The sequence below is a fragment of the Natrix helvetica genome (assembly GCF_964273705.1).
Source record: "Natrix helvetica genome assembly, chromosome: 4".
NCBI classification, from domain to species: domain Eukaryota; kingdom Metazoa; phylum Chordata; class Lepidosauria; order Squamata; family Natricidae; genus Natrix; species Natrix helvetica.
The window spans coordinates 131,244,467-131,265,768 of record NC_138550.1 but is presented as its reverse complement, the minus strand read 5'-3'; the positions used below and the strand labels follow the sequence as shown (position 1 = coordinate 131,265,768).

Sequence of the window (21,302 nt, the reverse complement as noted above, 5' to 3'; positions counted from 1 at the left end):
CATAATAGGATTTTTAAAAATCATCACATTGAATTAACCTGCAATTTCTCACATCCAATATAACAACGGATGTCTTTATAAGATTTTTATATATAAAATTTACAGTAATGTCTTCTTATTGAAAGATTCTTGCCTCATTATGGATGAATGGACTCTACATTACAAAAAAAAATCCTCTCCATGGCTAGGCTGGTATAAGTATCATTAAATTCAAAAGATTTTATTTCTACGGAACTATCTGTAAAATTGCAGCTTGCTAGTCCGTGTTCACAATGTCCCTCAATTTATTATAATTTTTAAAAAGATTTGTTCAAGCAAATAGACTAGAACCACATTATAACCAAATTGCCTCTGTGGCTACAATGCTTTCCATTAGAAGAATTGCATTTACAAGTAACTGTTTTAAATCATACATATGAATGAAATATATATTCATAAGTAGATAAAAACTTCTCCATTATGCTTTTTTCCTGCTAGGATAAAATAATGTGTCCCAAAGTACAGAAAAATAATAAAAAATAATAGTCTCAAAAAGGAAATAGGCAAATATTGAAGAAAGGGAAATCTAAATAAATCTAATTTATTTAAGCATCATTTGCTATACCTCAGGATACTTTTCTAAACTTTCAAACAATTCTTCCTTGCCTTTATCGTGTCCATATACTGCTTTGTACATGGTCTTATTTTTCTTTGAATATCTTAGATAAAGGTTCCCTTCGCAAATATGTGCTAGTCATTCCTGACTCTAGAGGGCGGTACTCATCTCTATATGCCGAAGAGCCAGCGCTATCTGAAGACGTCTCTGTAGTCATGTGGCTGGCATGACTAAATGCCAAAGGCGCATGGAAAGAGGTGGTCACTATTTTTCTACTTGCATTTTTACATGCTTTTGAACTGCTAGATTGGCAGAAGCTGGGGCAAGTAATGGGCGCTCACTCCATTATGTGGTGCTAGGGATTCAAACTGCCAAACTGCCGACCTTTCTGATCAAAACCTCAGTGTCTTAGTACCTGAGCTACCGAGTCCCTTTGAACATCTTATCTTTCGCTTTTCAAAGATATTCTCAATTTTAGTCAACCACTATTTTTCTGGCATTGCTTCCTTCTTATGAATAGCCTTCATAACTTTACAAACTCTTACTTATTATTTCTTACTTTTTATTTAGCACAATTTTGCATTTCCCAGCAAAAGAAAAGTGGATGGATGCTTATCCATTCATGCATCATAAAAATCAATATCCCAAGTTTTTTTTCTTTTATAAAAGCATTTGAAGTGCAACTATTATCAGTGATTTTGTTCTCAACTGGTTACATAAAAGACAGTATATTAAACAGCAAAATCAGAGATTTCTCCCAAGGTTAAAATGTTTGGAAAAAAGGATTTGAAAACATAGACTTGAAATGTCATCTATCAATGTGTTTAGCAACCTATTGTGTCCTGAATTTTTATAGATCTATTGCAAGTAGGGAACAGGGTGACATTAAAAGGACATTGGGTTGAAAAACAGATAATTTTATATTTTACAGAAAGTTGCTTTTTCCGTGTGAATATGATGAAAGATTTTCTAACACTTGGCTTGGAATCTGGAAATAATTCTCTCCTGCTGAAATCGTGATTAGATGTAGGCTGCTAACAAAATCCAGCTGAGACTTCACCCCTTGTTGCAAACCACAAAGAGAAAAAGGAAGACGCAGAGAAGAGTAGAAATTCCCTAATATCTCGTGTAGCCTTGCAACATCACAGACTTGTTTCATTTTCTCATTACCCTTTTCCGTGTCTTGTCTTTGAGGAAGGGCTTGATTAGAGTGTAGAGAGCATGGATGTACCACGGCTGGTTCACAAAATGGATGCCTCCAAAGCGAGCAGGAAAGCTGTCCTGTGGAGAAGAAAGAAACAGATTCTAATTAACAGAGACTGACAGAGATAAACAGCGGGCCCTATTGTCGGGAGTCAGAGGAGAAGGAGAAGTCAAAGGAGAAGTCTTGGCTATTAATTGGTGCATTTGAGACACAATTCAACCACGCAGCCATGCTACACTGTACTTTAGTGCTCGATTTGCTCTTTTATACAATAGAACAAATTTGAAAAACCCACAGCTGGGGCTTACTCTCATCCTAGTTCTATTTTCATGAGAGTTTGTATATGTGCATATCTATCAAGCATGAATATGACGTGCTTTGTGGTTTGTATTTCCCAATAGGCTCCCAGAACCAAGTCCCATTAGACATCTACAGGCATGGTTTACTTCTTCACCCTGTGCTTTTGCCCTTCCTCAGCCCTTCCTCAAGGCATTGTTTCAATAGCTGAACTTTCTGGGTGAATGAACTGGGCATAAAGGATAGAGGAAGATGTTAAGTGAAGCTGTCGAGAGGGAGGAACAGCATACAGCGCCATGGCAACTGACATAAATGTCTGCTTTGGGGGTTCTGAACAGATACCCAACAAATTAGTATGCAGGTAGAGTCAAGCTTTTCAGAATCAACAACAGTAGGATTCTTTTTCAGGTAACCAGAATGCAGCATCTGAAATTATATTTCTCATAGATCCTGTTAAATCAGTACATTAGATTCAGCAGAAAACAGGGAATGAACTAACAGTGAATGTTTTAGGTCTGAATATATATTCCAAATGCACTTAAGATGAAGGGCACATTTCTTCTCTTGAGATTTCTGAATACGGGAGAACTGTGCATTCAACAGACCCAAATAGCTGTCTTTACAATATACTACTCAATTATTCATTTATTTAACACATTTATAACCTGCTTGCTCCAGATAAAACTAGCCGGTAGCAATGTACAATATAAAAACAAAACATTAATAATAAAAGCTCACCAGTAGAAAAACAGAATTAATGCTCACAAAGGACTATATAAAATTCAGAAACTGTAGGTAACAAGAACATGGCAAGCAGGCTTCTTTTGGGATTTCTCAGAAAAAGCAAAGCCTTGTTGAATGTTTTCCACAGATCTAATATTTTGTGTAGAACACCATGCAAGAATAGATGGATCGAGGCCAAATTATCTTTAAAAAGTAAATGAAAATCCTACCATTTCAAAACAAATGCATAATTTGAACACCCTATTCAAGCAATCAAATTCAATCATAGTTTCAACTGTAAAGCTGTGACCATCCTAGACCAAGCCAAACCCAAAAATGCTAGGGAATGTCTAGAAGCTTGGCCTTCTGAAAAACGAGCCATCAATAGACACGTGGCCATAAGCAATATTTACCGGTATATACTATGCAAAAGAAATAATCAACAAGCCAAAAAGAGGACAAAAACACCAAAGCATCTCCCACCACCATTCATCACCCAGATGAGCATTGATTAACTTCAAGAATAACATCAAACCAATAAGGAACTGCCAAACAAGCCAACAATAAACAGCCCAATCAAAAACCTCTAAAACACCCCTACCAACATTGACAGAGCAAGCCACTAGAATATAAACTGAGAACAAATAAACTGCCAAAAAAGCCAACGCAGTCCTAGGCTGCATCAACAGAGGGATAGAATCAAGATCACGTGAAGTGTTGATGCCGCTTTATAATGCCTTGGTGAGGCCACACTTGGAATACTGCATTCAGTTCTGGTCGCCACGGTATAAAAAAGATGTGGAGACTCTAGAAAGAGTGCAGAGAAGAGCAACAAAGATGATTAGGGGACTGGAGACTAAAACATATGAGGAACGGTTGCAGGAACTGGGTATTTCTAGTTTAATAGAAAGAAGGACTAGGGGAGACATGATAGCAGTGTTCCAATATCTCAGGGGTTGCCACAAAGAAGAGGGAGTCAAACTATTTTCCAAGGCACCTGAGGGTAGAACAAGAAGCAATGGGTGGAAACTAATCAAGGAGAGAAGCAACTTAGAACTGAGGAGAAATTTCCTGACAGTTAGAACAATTAATCAGTGGAACAGCTTGCCTCCAGAAGTTGTGAATGCCCCAACACTGGAAGTCTTTAAGATGTTGGATAGCCATTTGTCTGGAACGGTTGAAACGGTATAGGGTTTCCTGCCTAGGCAGGGGGTTGGACTAGAAGGCCTCCAAGGTCCCTTCCAACTCTACTATTGTATTGTATTGTATTGTATTGTATTGTATTGTATTGTATTGTAACAAACCCCATAGCACTGATAATGTTACCTAGTTTGGGTAATGAAACATTTACAAGAAAACAAACAAGCTCAGAGAGGATCAAGGGTCCTTCATTTCAATCCTGAGCTACAAATATTCTCTTTTATCATATCTCTTTTTCTATTGCACCTTAGAGCAATAGAAAAATTGCACCTTAGAGCAGGTGCTCCTGTTCCTGGTGAAGTGTATTGTATGTCTCTGTGGCTCTTCTGATTTTCTGTTTAAGAGACCCTAATGGAATGCCTGTTGCTAGGTTATGCCTCTTCAAAAAATTCCTGTTATAAACATTTTCATTCTGAATATCTTTGCCAGCTAGATGGAAATAGAACCACGGAACTTAATAGCATATGATTAATCCCATTAAACCATTTCCTTCATACTTTTCACTGTAGGAAATAAAGCAAGGAAAAAATCAAACAGGAAGTCTTTCTTCATAATACTTTTGTGACATTAGTTTATCACACCTTGTTCATGAATGTCACTAGAATGTTAGCTGTAAACCTTTACTTCCTGCTGGTAAATGAAGCACTTTCTTGATCTGCCCACATGCCTCCATTTAGATAATTTATATTCAGTTTCATTCTTTTTTGCGCAAAAGTCAGCATTATAACTGAATCAAATATGCCAAGAAATTAGGAAACAAGAAAACAGCCAGTCTGTGGGTTTTGGCAAAAGCTAGCAAGCAACACAGATGGAGGAACAAAAAAAAAACCTGACAGAGGGAGGGAAGGAAGGAGGAAAGAAGGAAGAAAGGAAATATTACAGAGATAATCAAATTTAATATCCTTCATTTAGTTTCAATTCATTTCAGCACTGCCTTTATAGTTATTGTCAGGATTGCTACTGCTAGCAAAGAACATTATTAGGATCATCTTTAATTCTGAACAAATGAAGAGACTAACAAATGAAGGCAATCTGTTCTTCATCCTCTAAATTCCTCTTACGCATTCAAAATGCTGAGCAGCATCTTGACTATACCAAAATCTCATCCCTTTCTTTAATATGGTATTTATAATGTTACATTAAAAATGTAAGTAAAACTTCCACTGAAAGAAATCATCGAAAACCCATTAATTTTCTGTTAGATTAATACTGAAGACCAAATGCAAAAAGGTTGAATCTGGTAAATACAAAATGTACAAATAAGGAAGAATATATGGAGCTTAGGGATGAAATGAGAGGTCCTTTGTGCTCTCTGACCTTACTTCTTTTCTTGCAGACGTTTCATTACCCTAGCCAGGTAACATCATCAATGCTAGTGAGGAGTGCTGTTTGCTGTCCGTTTATATTCTGGTGGTTTGCTTGTCTGTGTGGGTGGGAGTGGTTTTACAGATTATTTGATTGGCTGTTTACTGATTGCTCTTTGGCAGTTTCTTGATTGGGGTATTGTTTACTTAATTGTTGATATGAAGTTAACCTTCGAGTTAATCTATGCCAGGGGTGTCCAAACTTGAGAACTTTAAGACTTGTGGACTTCAACTCCCAGAATTCCCCAACCAGCATGGCTGGCTGGGGAATTCTGGGAGTTGAAGTCCACAAGTCTTAAAGTTCCCAAGTTTGGACACCCCTGATCTATGTTGATCTGATTACTGATTACTGGTGGAGAGGTGCTGGAGTCTTTTTTTTTAATATTTTTTTTTTAATTTTCAAAACAAACACAACACATAAAATCTTCCTTCTTTACATACTGTAGAAAGTGTATCAGTTGGTTACAAAAGGCTTTCGTGCATCTCTTCCACAGTCATCAAGCATAATTCATATTAACTAAAGTATTTTAACTCAGATATTTATACATGTTACCATCATCATACCTCCATTTTCATTTGACTATAATTGTTTAAACGCCCTTCATCATAAAATATAATATAGATGTAATACATAACCACATACTGGCATTTCACTTACTATTTCTAAAATCCTCCAATAACACTGAATCCTTATGTCTTATTCTAGCTAAACATCCATAATATTTAATAACAAAGTTTTCTAATCCTCCTTTCCAAATCACTGTTTACAATTTACATCCAGTTTCCTTATGTTGTACCCATACATATATATGTTACTGTGAAAGACAGAAATATGGTGAATGTCGACATTCACATAGTTGCTTGGTGTATGTCCGAAATATTTGCTAAATACCCTTACTTATGACTTACACTAAATACCTAACCCTAACCCTAACCCTAACCCTAACCCTAACCCTAACCCTACGTATTTGGTATGTGTTGACATTCACCGGTGAAAGTCGACATTCACCAATTTCTGTCTTTCACAGTAACACATATACGTTGTTATCATTATCCCTCCTTTATTTGACTATATCCTGTATCATAACATTTCCCCCCTAATAATCAAGACTTAACTATCTAACTTAGTTCTTTTTTATTAACCTTTATATATAATCCAAAAGGATTTCTGATCTTCCTTTCATGGGTACCTTTCAATATTCATATCCAATTATTACTTATCATAACACTACACATTGTATACATTATTATTATTATCATTATCAATTATTTATTTAACTATATCTATTGTCACTAAATTTCACTAAGTTTAACTAGTTTTAAATTATACTCTTCCATCTATCAACCTGTATCTTTCCAGTAGCAAAACAGTCTCATATCTTCTGCCATTTATGGTGTCAGTCCTCTAATCATCTCCTTAATCAAATTTGTATGGACTCCTCTTAGCAAGTCCTTGCTTATAAAATCTCACATGTAATTTTGATGCCCTTCTTCTGTTTCCTTAATCAGCTTATCTTTGATTGTCGGTAGTGTTATCAATGATGTTGCTAATAAAATTTTTCTCTTTAAATCCATACATTCTTTTGTTTTTTCTTCTTCTGTGTCTTGCCATCTGGGATAGAGTTCCCCTCCATTTAATTCCTCTTTGAGTATTCCATTCTTTCCATTTTCAGAGACAAACCAATCACCATAAATATCAGCATATTTAATTTCTTTATAGTCATTTTCCTCTTTGATTTTTAGGATTCTAACTACTTTTTCCACTTGATAAACATCTCCAAATTTTTCATCGTGTTTTATTGTTAGATGCTTTAAGTCTTCCAACTTCTTCTCTATCCTCTCAAATGTGTTTGATAATTTCTGTATTTCTAAGAATGTCTTTTGCAGACTTAAAGTTTCTTTCTACTGTTGAAATTGTGCCATTATCTCCAGCTAACAAACACTGCTGCTCTAGCTTGGAAGGTTTTAACAAGATTAATCATAGATTCACAATAAAGTTTTATTTTCACTTTTCTCTGGTTAAAGATATACTTCAAAGGGACATCTGTATGCTTTTCTTCTTATCAATCTCTATAAACTCACAAGCAGTGAGACCTTGGTGCCAGGCCTGTAGTTATGTTCCCTTTAGGATCTTTGGCCTGCCACACTTTCTATTATTTCACTGTGTAGTAGTTGGGAGGGGGGAATAGAAAGGACTAGAATTGTGGAATGTGTTGTTGTCATTCTTTTTTAGAAGCGTGGAAGAAGACGATTGGACCATGTGATGGATTGATTGATGTGGAGATAGATCATGAACTTTCAACTGGGTGGAATCCCAGGAAGTTCTTCAGATTTGGGATTCCACAGCACGATGTCAATATGTCTGCCTTATTAAATTGGAACTTTAAGGATAGCTCTGCCTTAGACTCTGATTTAATTCTGCATGATATTTAAAATGCTGACACTTGGAGTGACAAGCCAGGATAATCAGTGAGAAAAGTAAGAGTGTTTCATTTCCAATACACAAACCTCCAGCCTCCGAGTAGCAGTGTTATTGTTGCAATTTTCTTTGTTTCTTTTTGTATCCTTTTTGTATTTCAAGTAAAAAAAATGTCCAATTCACAGTAATGAAAGAGAAGAATTGTAGTCCATAGGTTACAAAGAATAATAAAAGAAAAAAATAGAAGAAGAAAACTTAATCCATTCGTTTTAAAAGGCTTGCATAAATTCCATCCATGAACATAGCATTTAAAAAGTAAGATAACCCACTGTCCAAAACCATTCCAAACTTAATTCCACCGCTTATTTCTTCTGTTCTCCAATTTAAATTAATTGTAAATTTTTCATAGGCAGTCTATTTTAAAATGGTAAAAATTCTTCACCAGCTGGAAACACTTTCTCTTTCTGTATCCTTCCGTTTTAGAGCTGTCCCAACTTCATCAGCCTAATGGCTGGATTTTTTGTCACTGGCTTGAAGAACTTCTCTTGGATCAATCAGGGACTTTGCAATGTCCCTGAGATCAGCAAGACATATTCTTCCTGTTCACTGTCTCTGCAGGACCGTTTAGGTCCGATTGGACCACCCAGTGGCAAAATTATCAGCTGCAGTCTTGGAGTCTTCTTATTCTCTTTTGGACTGATTGATTGTTTCTTTTGCATTGACTATAGATATTGTTAATGTCTATGAGTCTATTGATGGTGGATTTGTGAAAGTGCCAAAATTCTAGAAATTCCCTGGCATTTTTGGATTTGGCCTGGTCTAGGGTTGTCACATTTTCCCAATTGAAACTATGGTTAAACCTGTCTATATATTGTGAAATTAAATAGAAATTTTAATGAACATTTTTTCACACGTCTCCACCAGTAATCACCACTCAGATCAGCATAGGTTAATTCCAGGGTTAACTTCAGACCAACAATCAAGAAACTGGCAAAGAGCCATCAGTAAACAGCCGAACCAAAGAATCTCTAAGACTTCCCCCAGAATATGAACTGACAGCAAACAGCACTCCTTACTAGCACTGATGATATTATCTAGTTAGGGTAATGAAACATCTGCGAGAAAATAAACAAGCTCAGAGAGTACCAAGGACATCTCAAAGAGACTTCTGCTTAACCATCAAATGAAAACCTTATGATGATCACAGACTAGCTTAAGGAGGATGGGATACAATCAATTAAAAAGAATAAAAGGTAAATCAGAGTCTAAAATAATATTAATTTTTAAACAGTTATAGAAGATAAAACAGAAAGTACAAATATATTAAAACAAGAGTGTAAAAGGAATCTTGAAGAATTAGCTAGGGCAGCGATGGCGAACATTTTTGGCTCGCGTGCCACAAGTGAGGGGAGCGCAGGGGGGGTCATGTGCGGGCGTGCCGCACCCATAATGAAATGCACGCCACCCCAGTGTGAATGCCCGCACAACAGGCGTGACCCCCCATTTTACATGCTTTTTTCACCTCCCCAGGCTCCAGAGGCTTTATAGGAGCCTGGGGAGGGCGAAAAGAGCCTCCCACCCACCCACCCCGGAGGCTCTCCGGAGGCTTCAGGGACCATCCAGAAGCTTCCCTGAAGCCTTTGGAGCGCTCAAAACGACCCTCTGAGCAAACCAGAAGTCACTTCTGGATTGCTCGAGGGTCATTTTAAGCATTCCGAAGGCTTCAGGGAAGCCTCCGGATGGTCCCTGAAGCCTCCGGAGGGCCTCCACAGGGTGGGGGAGGCTCTTTTCGCCCTCCCCAGGCTCCTACAAAGCCTCTGGAGCCTGGGGAAGGCGAACAATGGCTTTTAAAAGGGGTGAAATTAGCTGGCCAGCGCACGCATGCATGCTGGCCAGCTGACAGGGCAGCACCTCGCGTGCCCTGACAAATGGCTCTATGTGCCACCTATCACTTCGCTAGGGAGTAGCGAAGTATAAAAGTTAGTATGTGGCAGACTATATCCTCACATTACTAGATGGTTGTTTCCATCATCTGATAGATTTTAAGTACTACTGTGCAGAACCTGGCAACAATATATGTAGTCACAGGATTGGTATCTGAAAGCAGTTGCTATCTGTAGAATTGCTCCACAAGCCCTGGATATTTGTGCAATATTAGTGAGATGATGGTAATACGGATGCCTCTGTAACACAAGCGCTGGAGAAGCACATGATCTGTTGGTGGCCAGAAATAAATAAGTTTGCCATAACTTTAAAATACGGAAACATATGTTTTTAACAGAATATGAAACGAAGATGTTCATGCTGATGGAGCAAAAACTATTGTAATAAGCTGAAACATTTTATTTTATTGATAATGGTTGTCTAAATTTTGAACTAAAAGATCTGTAAAAAGGATGGAAAAACCATGCTCTCTATGGCTGTTCAAAGCACCTTGACAGCTTTGAGTGAATAAATATATTTTGACTCTCCACCAATTATCTGGTGATTTTGACTAAGTTCCTAGCTTGAAAACGAACTAAGAAAAGGAAGAAAACTCATCTTTCTGACACTCAGAGGTGGGTTCCTACCAGTAGTAACTTGGCGGCCTGGGTCACTGGAACCGGCAGTGACCCAGACCTGCCAGGCTCCTGAACCGGTTCCCCTATGGGGCCGCCATCTTGTTTTTTGGTTCTGTGCATGCACAGAACAATTTTCAGTGCAAAAAGTTTTTTTCCAGTTTTTTAGGTTTTGTGCATGCACAGAGTTTTTTATTTACAAATGTGCACGTGCATGGAGCACACATCTGGCGTGTGCACAAGTGAAGCCAGCGCGCATCTGCAAAATGTTTGAGCTACCAAACCAACGGTAATGCGGGGGGAAAACCCACCTCTGCTGACGCTCTCATTTGTGCAATTGCTAACTGCTTTTTACTATTCATACTTTGCAAATTTAGCTTCATACATCTTTTAAAAGGGAAATCAATTTTGCATATACATTATTGCATCATTACAGACGTCTCTTATAACTTGAGAGTCAGGTTGGTCTAGTGGTAAAGGCTCTAGGCTAGAAAGTGGAAAACCATATACCTCCCTTTATTTGTACATTATTGTGACATTAGCCTCTAAACAAGTCTCTCCAGAGGCAATATCTATTTAAAAAAATTAAGAACCTTAAGATGGCATTTACATCATGAATGAAGTTTACTGGTGTACAGAATAAAGCAAAGAGAATGACATTATGCATAATAAATGCCCCATACTATTCCAAACAAATCTACAGTATATGCAGTAAATCAATGATATAGCAAGCCATTATTCATTTACAATAAATACCAGAACTAAACAATGTGCTTGCTACCCAATAATTAGTTATAGGAAAAATATAATCTATCCCTGAAAGTAGGATCCGATAGTACATATTTGTGAATAAAGATAAATTGCACAGGAGGAAAGACAATATTCATACATATATCAACAGTTTGTGAAAGAGGAAAAACACTATTGCTTCATTCTTCCATTTTTCTTCCTCAGCAAGACTGATTTCTGCTTTCTTCACTACACCATTAAACAATCTAAATATCAAAGGCTGATGAATTTCACCATTCTGGGAACAACCATAGAGCATTACATTGTAAACATAGCAAAAAAGGCAATGAAAAATTTGTGCCAATTCCAGCTGTCGTTCTCCTCAAGCAACTATCATAAGTAAGTTATGTAATTCTCTTTTAAGGATTTGCTTCCTTAAGCTGGCTATCAATAGCTAATTGCATGACAGATCCATTCACAGGCACAAGGTATTTTGACAAACCATTCTCACAACCCTTTTAAGAATCACAGTGTACAACTTCTTTAATTCTGTCTTACTCTTCGCCTATCACTTGTTTATATTTCTTAATTCATTCACCATATACTTTAAACTTCATAATGGACCTATTCTGGACTATTAGAATAGACATTGAATTTTTACACTTCTTAGATCAGTGTTTTTCAAACTTGGCAACTGGAGCATTGGAAATGATGGTCATATGACTATGGCTGATCGCAGCAGCACAGGAATATGGCAGTACTAAAGCCGACACAAACTTATCAAAATTTAATCTCACCGGGTTAGGATTAGGGTGGGCCCTGGATTTTGCGTGCTTTTTGTGTAATATTCAAAAATAAGTTGAATGGCATCTGTAACAGATAAAGGATTTCAAACTTATTCTTATCTGAAGAATCCTTACCAGTGTATCAAAGATAGAACATTTAAACATGCCTCACTTTAACTTAATGTTATTTCAATATTAGATAAACTAAGTACTTTTAAAGACTATTAGATGAATTAAGCAAATTCTGGATAATTACAGCTATTTAGGAGTATTGATAAATATTGCTTAGCTGTTAAAATACAATAATTTAGAGACTTCCAATGGGTGTTATGGCAAATTAGATATTCCTAAAGGTGGGGGGATAGTATTGCAGGAAAGATGGCAGCCAGACAGTATAAGTTAAAGGTAGAGGTTCACCTTGCACATACTGTATATATTAGTCATTCCTGACTCTAAGGAGTGGTGCTCATCTCCGTTTCAAAGCCAAAGGGCCAGCACTGTCCAAAGACATCTCCGTGGTCATGTGGCCGTCATGGCTAAAAACCGAAGGCGCACAGAATGCTGTTACCTTCCCACCAAAGATGGTCCCTATTTTTCTACTTGCATTTTTATATGTTTTTGAACTGCTAGGTTGGCAGAAGCTGGGACAAGTAACAGGAGCTCACTCCATTACACGGCACTAGGGATTTGAACTACTGAACTGCTGATCTTTTTGATCGACAAGCTCAGCGTCTTAGCCACTGAGCCACCTCATCCCCCAGACAGTATACATACAGTATATAAAAAGTATACAAAATGTTCTTATTTTTTATATACTAGTATTTTATATTCTAGCAGATAAAAATAAGAGCAAACCTCACTCCTAGCATTGTTGCCTAGTTTGGTAATGAGATGTCTGCAAGAAAACTACCAAGCTCAGAGAGTGTCAAGAACCCTACAGTTGGCTATTCCCAAAGCACTTAGTGATGCAAACTTTTCTGATCTGAAAAAAAAAATTGGTTGTGGATTTAGCATTTCTTTTCCTAGTATCCTTAGGTTGCCTTCAGCTGAAAAAGCAGTCCCATTCAAATGTTATCATTGATAGAATCTAATATGAAAGAGCAAACCACATATGTTGCTCCCACCATTCTAGGAATGTTTGTTCATTTATTTCTGGATGTAATCATAGGCAACACCTCTGACTTCAATAGTTTAGAGACCTTTTTGTTTTAATTTTTAAAAAAGCTATTTGGATATAGCTTTTATAATAATACAGATGCTAACTCGGTCTCTGGATACTTATTTTATCCTCCATTCAGCACATATGCAGACATTCTGTATATGTGTGGTATATATTTTGTCTGACAGATGTTGCAAATTATTAATCCCCCGGAAGTCCCATGGATTAAATCTTAAATCTCTAAACATTTCTAATTGCTGCAGCATGCGTGGTAAAAATGACTCACAGTTTCATTGAAACAAATAAACATCAGACTTTTTAAATTAAGCCTCAAGTTTCAACATGATTTTTCTATTTTAAAAATCTATTGATTTTTTAAATTATTTCTGTACTTGACAACAGTGTTCCTGGAAAAAAAGAAAAGAAAAAAAAGCCAAAGTATTACACTTTCTTCTCTGCTACATACCTGTAACCCTTCAATGGCCAGTCTGAGGATGGAAGGGGTCAATTTGGAGGCTTGCTTGAAAGAAAAATTACTCCAGTCTATAATTAGAACGAAGCCGTTTATCTGAAGCTCTTGATCTTCAATCAGAACTTCCAAGGACAAGAGAATAGCCCGTAAAATATCTACGAAGGAATTTCTAAGAATGGGAGAAAAGAGAAAAATTCACTATTGCTATCTTGAAATCATTCAAAAAATATCTTAATCATTCTTTATAAGTTGGAAGCAAAAACAAAACAAAACCACTTGTTTTTGTGGCACTACACAAATGCAGCTCATTTTCTACCAGTAGAAATTGTAATAAAGTGAGGGCTTTACTTCTTTGAACCTGTGCAAAGTTATTTTTTGAGTTTCTTCTCATTATTATGTATAATAGGCATTGTTAAAATGTCAAGATATAACAACTAAAACAAAATATTTCGAGAGCCTCATGAACTATGGAGAGAATTGAGAATCTCGTGAACCATGGAATTTTCCAAAGCAAAAAGAAAATAGTGTTTGGATATCAAAATAGAAGTCAGGATTATGGAGAAAATATAGTAATCATAAGGCTGGAGAAATTTATTTTCTTCTCACCAGAGCTAATGATATTACAATTTACTTTTAATGCTTGTTAACTTTAATTTGCTGGCATAAATAAGTGTGGCTCCTTGTACTAGATTTTTCACTCCTAATCTTTGGAATTGCTATCCTCAAAGTTATGATTCAATAAATCATAAAATTGTGGCACAATATATTATTATAGTAAATAATATAATGACAGTTTTAGAAACAGTCAGTGGACTGTAATGAACACAGTGAACAAAGTTATTTTCCAGTTATATCTTCTGTCCAGAGATGGGTTGCCAATTTTTCTACTACCCGTTTGGGGGCGCTCCCGCATGTGCTCACAAGACGCTTCTGCGTGTGCACAGAAGTGTCTGGGCGGGTGGGCAGAGTGTCCCACCACCACTACTACTGGTTCGCACGATTGGAACTGAACCAGGAGCAAACCACCTCTGCTTCTGTCCTTCCACATCATTCTTGCTAACACAGGAGCAAGGAGGCTTGGCAATGAGGCTTTTAGATCTACATTGGACTCAGGGGTGGGTTGCTGCCAGCATTACTACCGGTTGGTTGTGCATGCTTCCGGTTTTGGTAACTCAGGCCAGCAAACCACTATCAGTTCAGCTGAACCGGTCCAAACCGGTAGGAACCCACTTCTGATTGGACTAGAGATGGAATCCTATCAAAATTACATCTTACTCAACAATACTTCCCCCCCATGTGATAAAAGTATGAGTTAGTAATCTGGTCAATGAATTAGAATAGACAATTTTATCCTTGTAATTAATAACATTGATAGCAAAATGATAAGCAGGTCCTCCTATTCACCCCAATACTTTCACCTCCATAAATTGTCTCACTTTCAGGGTGCAATTTTTTCTCACTTAGTTTTTAATGAAAAATTGGATATAAAAATACTTTTTTCTAATTAGCAGTAGAACAAAAATTCACCTAAAAGTTGGAATGATTGAATTAAATTTCATATTATCCCAGGGGGCAGTAACAATTTCCTGATAAAACTTTCCAGGCAGTTGAATTTGAAAGCCAAAGCAATACCAGCAAACTCTTCAAAAATGGTGGAATTGATATCATGATTATTATGCATGAACTAAAAACACCCTCACTAAAATGGTTTTTAATATAAAATGCAGCAAGGTAGAAGCCAAGGGAAGTTTGACATATTAGTGCGGTCACTATGTTGGAGATTCTAGCACTAGATTTTGACTGAAAACATGACTTTCATAAGCTTCACCAGTAGCTCTTAAGAAAGAATTAATATTAGTTATGGATAAGGATGAAAAGATAATATAAGTTTTGAATCAATCACATAAGAATAAGACCGAATACATGGCACCCATGACATTTTTACGCCATCCTTACTGCAATTCTCCAACTGACTCTTTAAAACCCATAACTTCTTTTAATGAGAATCTACCTTTATTTTTCATAATTAATTTATTATTTATGCAGATTGGAATCAAGTATGAATGGTGCTTCTATTACAAATAGAGAAATCTTATGGATTACATTGAAATTCTGCACTGCCAGCACACACTGCCTAGTTCTTCCAAAAGTCCAAATACCAAATTGCTGGTAGCAGCTGAATTAGACACACACAGTAGACAGACACTGTTTAATTCAAATTATTTTTCCCTTAAGCAACTCATGAGCATGTGATATCTGATTGGCTACTTGCAGTACTTTGTTTTTCAATGTCAACCAATCAGCAGCCCCTTTGCAATTTGGCTGCCCTCCAAATGTATTCTCCCAATGTATACTTTTATTGGCATCTGATTTCTGACTGCAATAAACATAAAAGATTCATTTAACAATTTTTCCTAAATCACCATTAATGGATTGAGGGCACAGGTGTCAAACTCATGGAGTCACGTTGCCATCATGTGACATTTCGTGACTTTTTTCCTCTTTGTGAGCTGGGGTGAGTGTGGCCTGCGCATGATGCATCCAGCCCACGGGCTGCCAGTTTGACACCCCTGGTTTAGTATATATAACTTTAGCACATTTTCTTTAATGTGCTAAAGGTGAACAACTTTTTCAAGTCTGAAGTTACATTTTGGTCAAAGGAGGTAAGATAGGACAAATATTCAATTTAACTCTATATAAATGTAGTTATTATGATTTCTCCTCATGTCTCTAATACATTGCGGCTGTGTCAAATTAAAATTTTATGGTCATTCTAAATGGGCTTGGGGCCATATCTGAGACTTTTATAAATTACAGACATTCTCATCACACTTTAATTCACCAACAGACTTTCTACTACCAATCATTTTAATTCAGTGACAAAGACTTTGAGAATGATAGGACGAGATCTCTCAAAGTGCTATTTATGTCCTCTGTCATATCTTTCTTTAAAATGAACATTTTAAAGATACTTCAAATATTATTTCAGAGCCTCTTTCTATATTTTACTCAGCTTTACAATGTTCTTATCAGTTTAGAAACTGTATAGTTCTGAATATAACTAATGTATTTAGACACTCAAGATTGTATTTTCACTACAATTATACTCACGAAGAAGGAATTTGCCTTTTCTCATTGACATGGTTGATTTTTTAAATGGATCTTGTTAGGTGACTAACAAGTATCAACAATGTGTGTATTAGTTAAATTGAAGAACATCCACAAATTTATTCCCATACCTGAAGTCAAAACTTCTTCCTTTTTTCTCTCTGTAAAAACCAATATCATGCATGTATGGCTATTGCAAATTATATTAGAACGGTGGCTAGGATAAATTGAAACTGCAAGTCATTATACGTAATAATGGTACACCATGCTGGAAGATTCTTATTTTGCGCCAACTGGTCTTTACAAAGTTGTTATGACTTTCCCTAGGTTGACTGGTCACAACAAGCCTGTTCCTGGTCTGGTTTTAAAAATATTTTGTTCATCTGTTGAAACTATGTTGAACTTCAAGTTTAAGATGCATAAAAGGGACACATCATTTAATGATTTATGCCAGATTAAGCCTGTAAAGATTAAAAAATCCGTAAAACAGAAGCATATAGGTTACAGATGCAAAGAGAAAAATCTGTACTATTAAATGTTATACAAATATTTTCATTGTACACTTGGAACACAAAAGAAAAGCTATGGAAAAATACTGTCATATAGCGATTAACAGTAAACCGTCTTCTTTGAACCAATTCATAGAGATGATGGATAAGATTGTAATCAGATTTTACTCAAATAAAAGCAATCATTCACTGGAATTCATAGAAGGGTTTCTTCTTCAGCTCTCAGATAAATCTGGGAAACAAATAATGCAACCCTCGCTACTTTTAAATCCCAAAAGAAACCTAGAGAAAGAAAAGTTGTAAAAAAAAATCTACCAGTCACTCTATGCCAGGCCAACAACTGTCTGCTTGGGCTGTATATGTGTGCATGTTGATTTTTTTAAACCTTGTATTGTATGTGTACATTTAGTTTCACAAGATTATGTACCTCTGAGTGAGTGAGTGAGTGAGTGATATTTCTCATTTGTCCTAGTGTGTTTTTTTTTTTGAGATGCTATCTATTTATTGCATACTGTATTTATATCCTTCTTTTTCTCTAGAAGGTCAAGGCAAAAGGCTTATTTCTTCCATTTTGTCTTTATAAGAAGATCTCTTTAATTATGACAGAATGAAAGTAGTATAAACAGTCTAGACTCTAGCCCCGTGATGGCAAATCTATGGCAGGCCTGCCATAGATGGAATGACGAGTGCTCTCTGTGGGCATGCGAGCAACCACCCAGCTCAGCTCCACCACGCATGCGTGCACGCCTCACACCGGCCAGCTGATTTTTGGGTCTCTGCCACACAGAGATGCGCATACATGTGGGGGGGTCAGGGGGCATGCATGCGCGGGAGCAGCGGGAGTGCCCCCCACGCCCCATTTTTTTTGTCAAGAGGATTCAAGGAAGCCTGCTAGGCCCAAAATGGGGTGCAGGGGTCACATGCACATGTTCAGGGGAGCATGGTGGTGTCGTGTGCATTGCATTATGGGTGTTGGCACATGCGTGCATTCTGTCACACGCATGCGCACACTTTCAGCATGTGAGGACAAAAAGGTTAGCCATCACTGCTGTAGCCTATAAGCTAAAGAAAACTTGAATTTAGAATTATTACTAAAATGATAAAGGGTATGAAAACCATACTTGAATAAAGGATGTTGCAAAACTGTATAATATAAATATGATTATATAAAAACTATGAAAGTGGAGTTTTATAGCTGTTAGAGGTATTTTTTTAAATCAGGCAAAACTAAAAGTTTAATTAAATCCTTTGCAGAAATGACTGGAAATGAAATACAGTAAATCTTTCAGTTTTTAGAAACAACCAAGGTCAACATTATGTTATAGATTTTTAGAAGAAAACACTTCTTTGATGAAATAGCAAAATGAACACAAATTACATGAATGTTTAGACTTATTGGAAAGCATGAATATATATATATATATATGCCCTATCCACCTAGTATAATTTAAAGAGACATCTTAATGAGTTATTTTGGAGTCATCTGATCAAAAGCAAGGGAAACATCGGCATTTCATTTAAAAATCAAACCATACCTACTGCTCACCTAATCAACACCAGCACAGCTGCTAATTAAATAGTTTACAATATTCAGCTACATAATTGGCCGACAGATTAAGAAAGGCCTTTGCTACAGGCAGTAAGTACGTTTCAAAGCCTTGCATTCATAGCCTATTAATGGTTTATAAAATATTCAGGCTGACAAAAGTTCACAATTTGTTGGAAATATGCTGTCAGCACCATTCATTTCCGTTCGGAGATTCTTTTATATCACTTTTCAATAATTCAGGAAGTAATATTCTTACTTTCTTTTTTCTTACTACCTTCCAATTTTAGCTTCACGTGCTAGTGCTTCATCGTAACCAACTTATTTGTTGTGATCTATGAGGTGTTTTTTTTAAAGAAACAAAACATAAATTGACTTATCCTAGCTCAGGGGTGTCAAACTCGTGGCCAATGGGCTGGATGTGTCACGCCCATCCCCGGTTTAGTGAAGGGTAAAAAAGTAGCAATACATCACGTGACAACAACATGACAACGTTATTTGACACCTTTGTCCTAATTCAATTTGAACCAATTTCACCTAATAATCAATTCCCCTGTATTTCTTTAATTGAAATCAGTACTGACATGATTCCAATCTGCTTAAATCATTATATGTCAGGTTCAAGAAACTAGGAATCAAGGCAGTTGAAATGACTACAGACTTTTGGATGTTAACACTCTCTACAAGAATCTGAACTACTAACAGTCAAAGCAAATTGGCGGTTGATAAGAGTCAATAGAATGCAAGGTGGGCTGGACTTAGATCTTTTTTGAAAGTAAAGTGACTCAAGAGTGATGGTGCACTTGACCCTTACGACCATAGTTGAGCTCAAAATTTCTGTTGCTAAACATGACAGTTGCAAAGTGAATTTTGCCACATTTTAAAATCTTTCTTGCCATTTTAAGTAAAACATGGAAGTTGTTAAGTTAGTAACATAGTCGTTAACTAAATCGGTTTCTTCATTGATTTTGCTTGTCAGAAAGTCACAAAGCAGTCAACACAGGACTGCAGGACACAGCAGCCACCATAAACCAATTGTCAAGTGTCCAAATTTGATCACAGGGATGCTGCCACAGTCATAAGTGAGAAAAATGGACCCAAGTCACTTTTTTCAGCTGCTGTTGTAACTTCAATTAGTTACGAAATGAAGGGTTGTTAAGTTGAAGACTATCTGTACTTCCTGGTGGATCAAATATATCCAACATTATATTAGTCTTTGACTGCAATAAATCAACCTGAATTGAATAGAAATATGTTTTTAGGGTTCTTTAATGCTCTCAAAGCTTGCCTGTTTCCCTGTGGAAGTTTCATCCCCTAGGTAACATCAGTGCTGCAAGAAAACAAGCAAGCTCAGAGACCCCTCATGTCAACCCTGAATATTCTCTTTTATTAGTATGATTTTAGTAGGACTTTTCATCATAATGTGCGATAGAGTATAAATGGTAGCATTTAATCTAGTTTAGAAAAAAAGACACAAAATTGAGCTGCTAGTTAGTATAATTGAGTCTTAGTTGGTTTAATGGTGTTATAAAAGTAGAACAAAAATAGCTATAATATGTTTGTTTATTGTGCCTTCAAGTCCAAGATCACTACTTGGACAAGTCCCTGTGGTTTTCCTGGCAAGATTTTCTACAATGGGTTGCCATTGCCACTTCCTAGGACTGAAAGATAGAGACTGGCATAAAGTAACCCAGCCAATGTTGTGCTTAAAGTGGGACTAGAATTAATGGTCTCAGATTTCTAACTTAAAACTATCACACCAAGCTAACTCTCAATATATGTTTATTTGAACTGTTTATTTCATAAATATTTCAAAATTAGTTTTCACCAAAATCAATTATTATGATTAATCAGAAGCATAAAATTATATGAAGTAGATTATACACACACATACACATTATATTTCTTAGTTCTGTATAAATGGATTTGAGTCAAATCTTGTATCTGATTTCTTTTGTTAAATCAATTACATTGAAATTATTAATTAGATCTGAAGCTTCTACTGAATCAGAAGGCAATTGAATCAAGTTGACATAATTTAAAATTATTTAAACATTAAAATACATATACAATTTTTAAAATTTTCCTTCTTCATTCCGATATCTCTAAAAATATGTTCTGGAGAATGTATCACTGTTCCAAAGCACATTTGGAGGGAGAAAGGAGGAATTAAATAGCCAACACTTCATTTCATTTTATGTTATGCTGGTGGATGTCTTCTGTTGTGTATTGAAGCGTTCCTCACTTTCACTAGCTTGTTAAATGTACACAACATCTTCCATCAGAAGAATGGACAAAATTCAAAACAACTCAATCTTCATGTTCATTTGTTTATTTGTATTCTGCCTTTATTATTTTTACAAATACATAAGGTAGTGAACATATCCAACACACCTCCCTCCTCCTATTTTCCCACAACAACCCCATGAGGTGATTTGTACTGAGAGTGAGCTATTGTCCCAAAGTCACCCAGCTGACTTTCATGGTTAAAGCAGGACAAGAACTCAGAGTTTCCCGCTTTCTAGCCTACTGCCTTAGCCATTAGACCAAAATTGTCTTCAGAAGATACTCTTATGTGTATTTCAGATAGCAATAGCAATGAGACATATTTTATGCAACTTAGATACATTTTCC

General features: G+C 36.4%; 1 protein-coding gene across 2 annotated transcripts in view; it reads right to left on the bottom strand.

Annotated features, from left to right (window-relative positions):
• Positions 1-21,302, bottom strand: part of CLVS1 (clavesin 1) — a 51,836-nt gene that overhangs the window by 18,969 nt on the left and 11,565 nt on the right. For both annotated transcript variants that reach the window (XM_081952146.1, XM_081952147.1), the window contains exons 3-4: positions 13,500-13,674; positions 1,766-1,876 (exon numbers count right to left, since the gene is read on the bottom strand). In XM_081952146.1, coding sequence (XP_081808272.1) covers positions 1,766-1,876; positions 13,500-13,674 — 286 coding nt within the window. The remainder of the gene's footprint in view (positions 1-1,765; positions 1,877-13,499; positions 13,675-21,302) is intronic.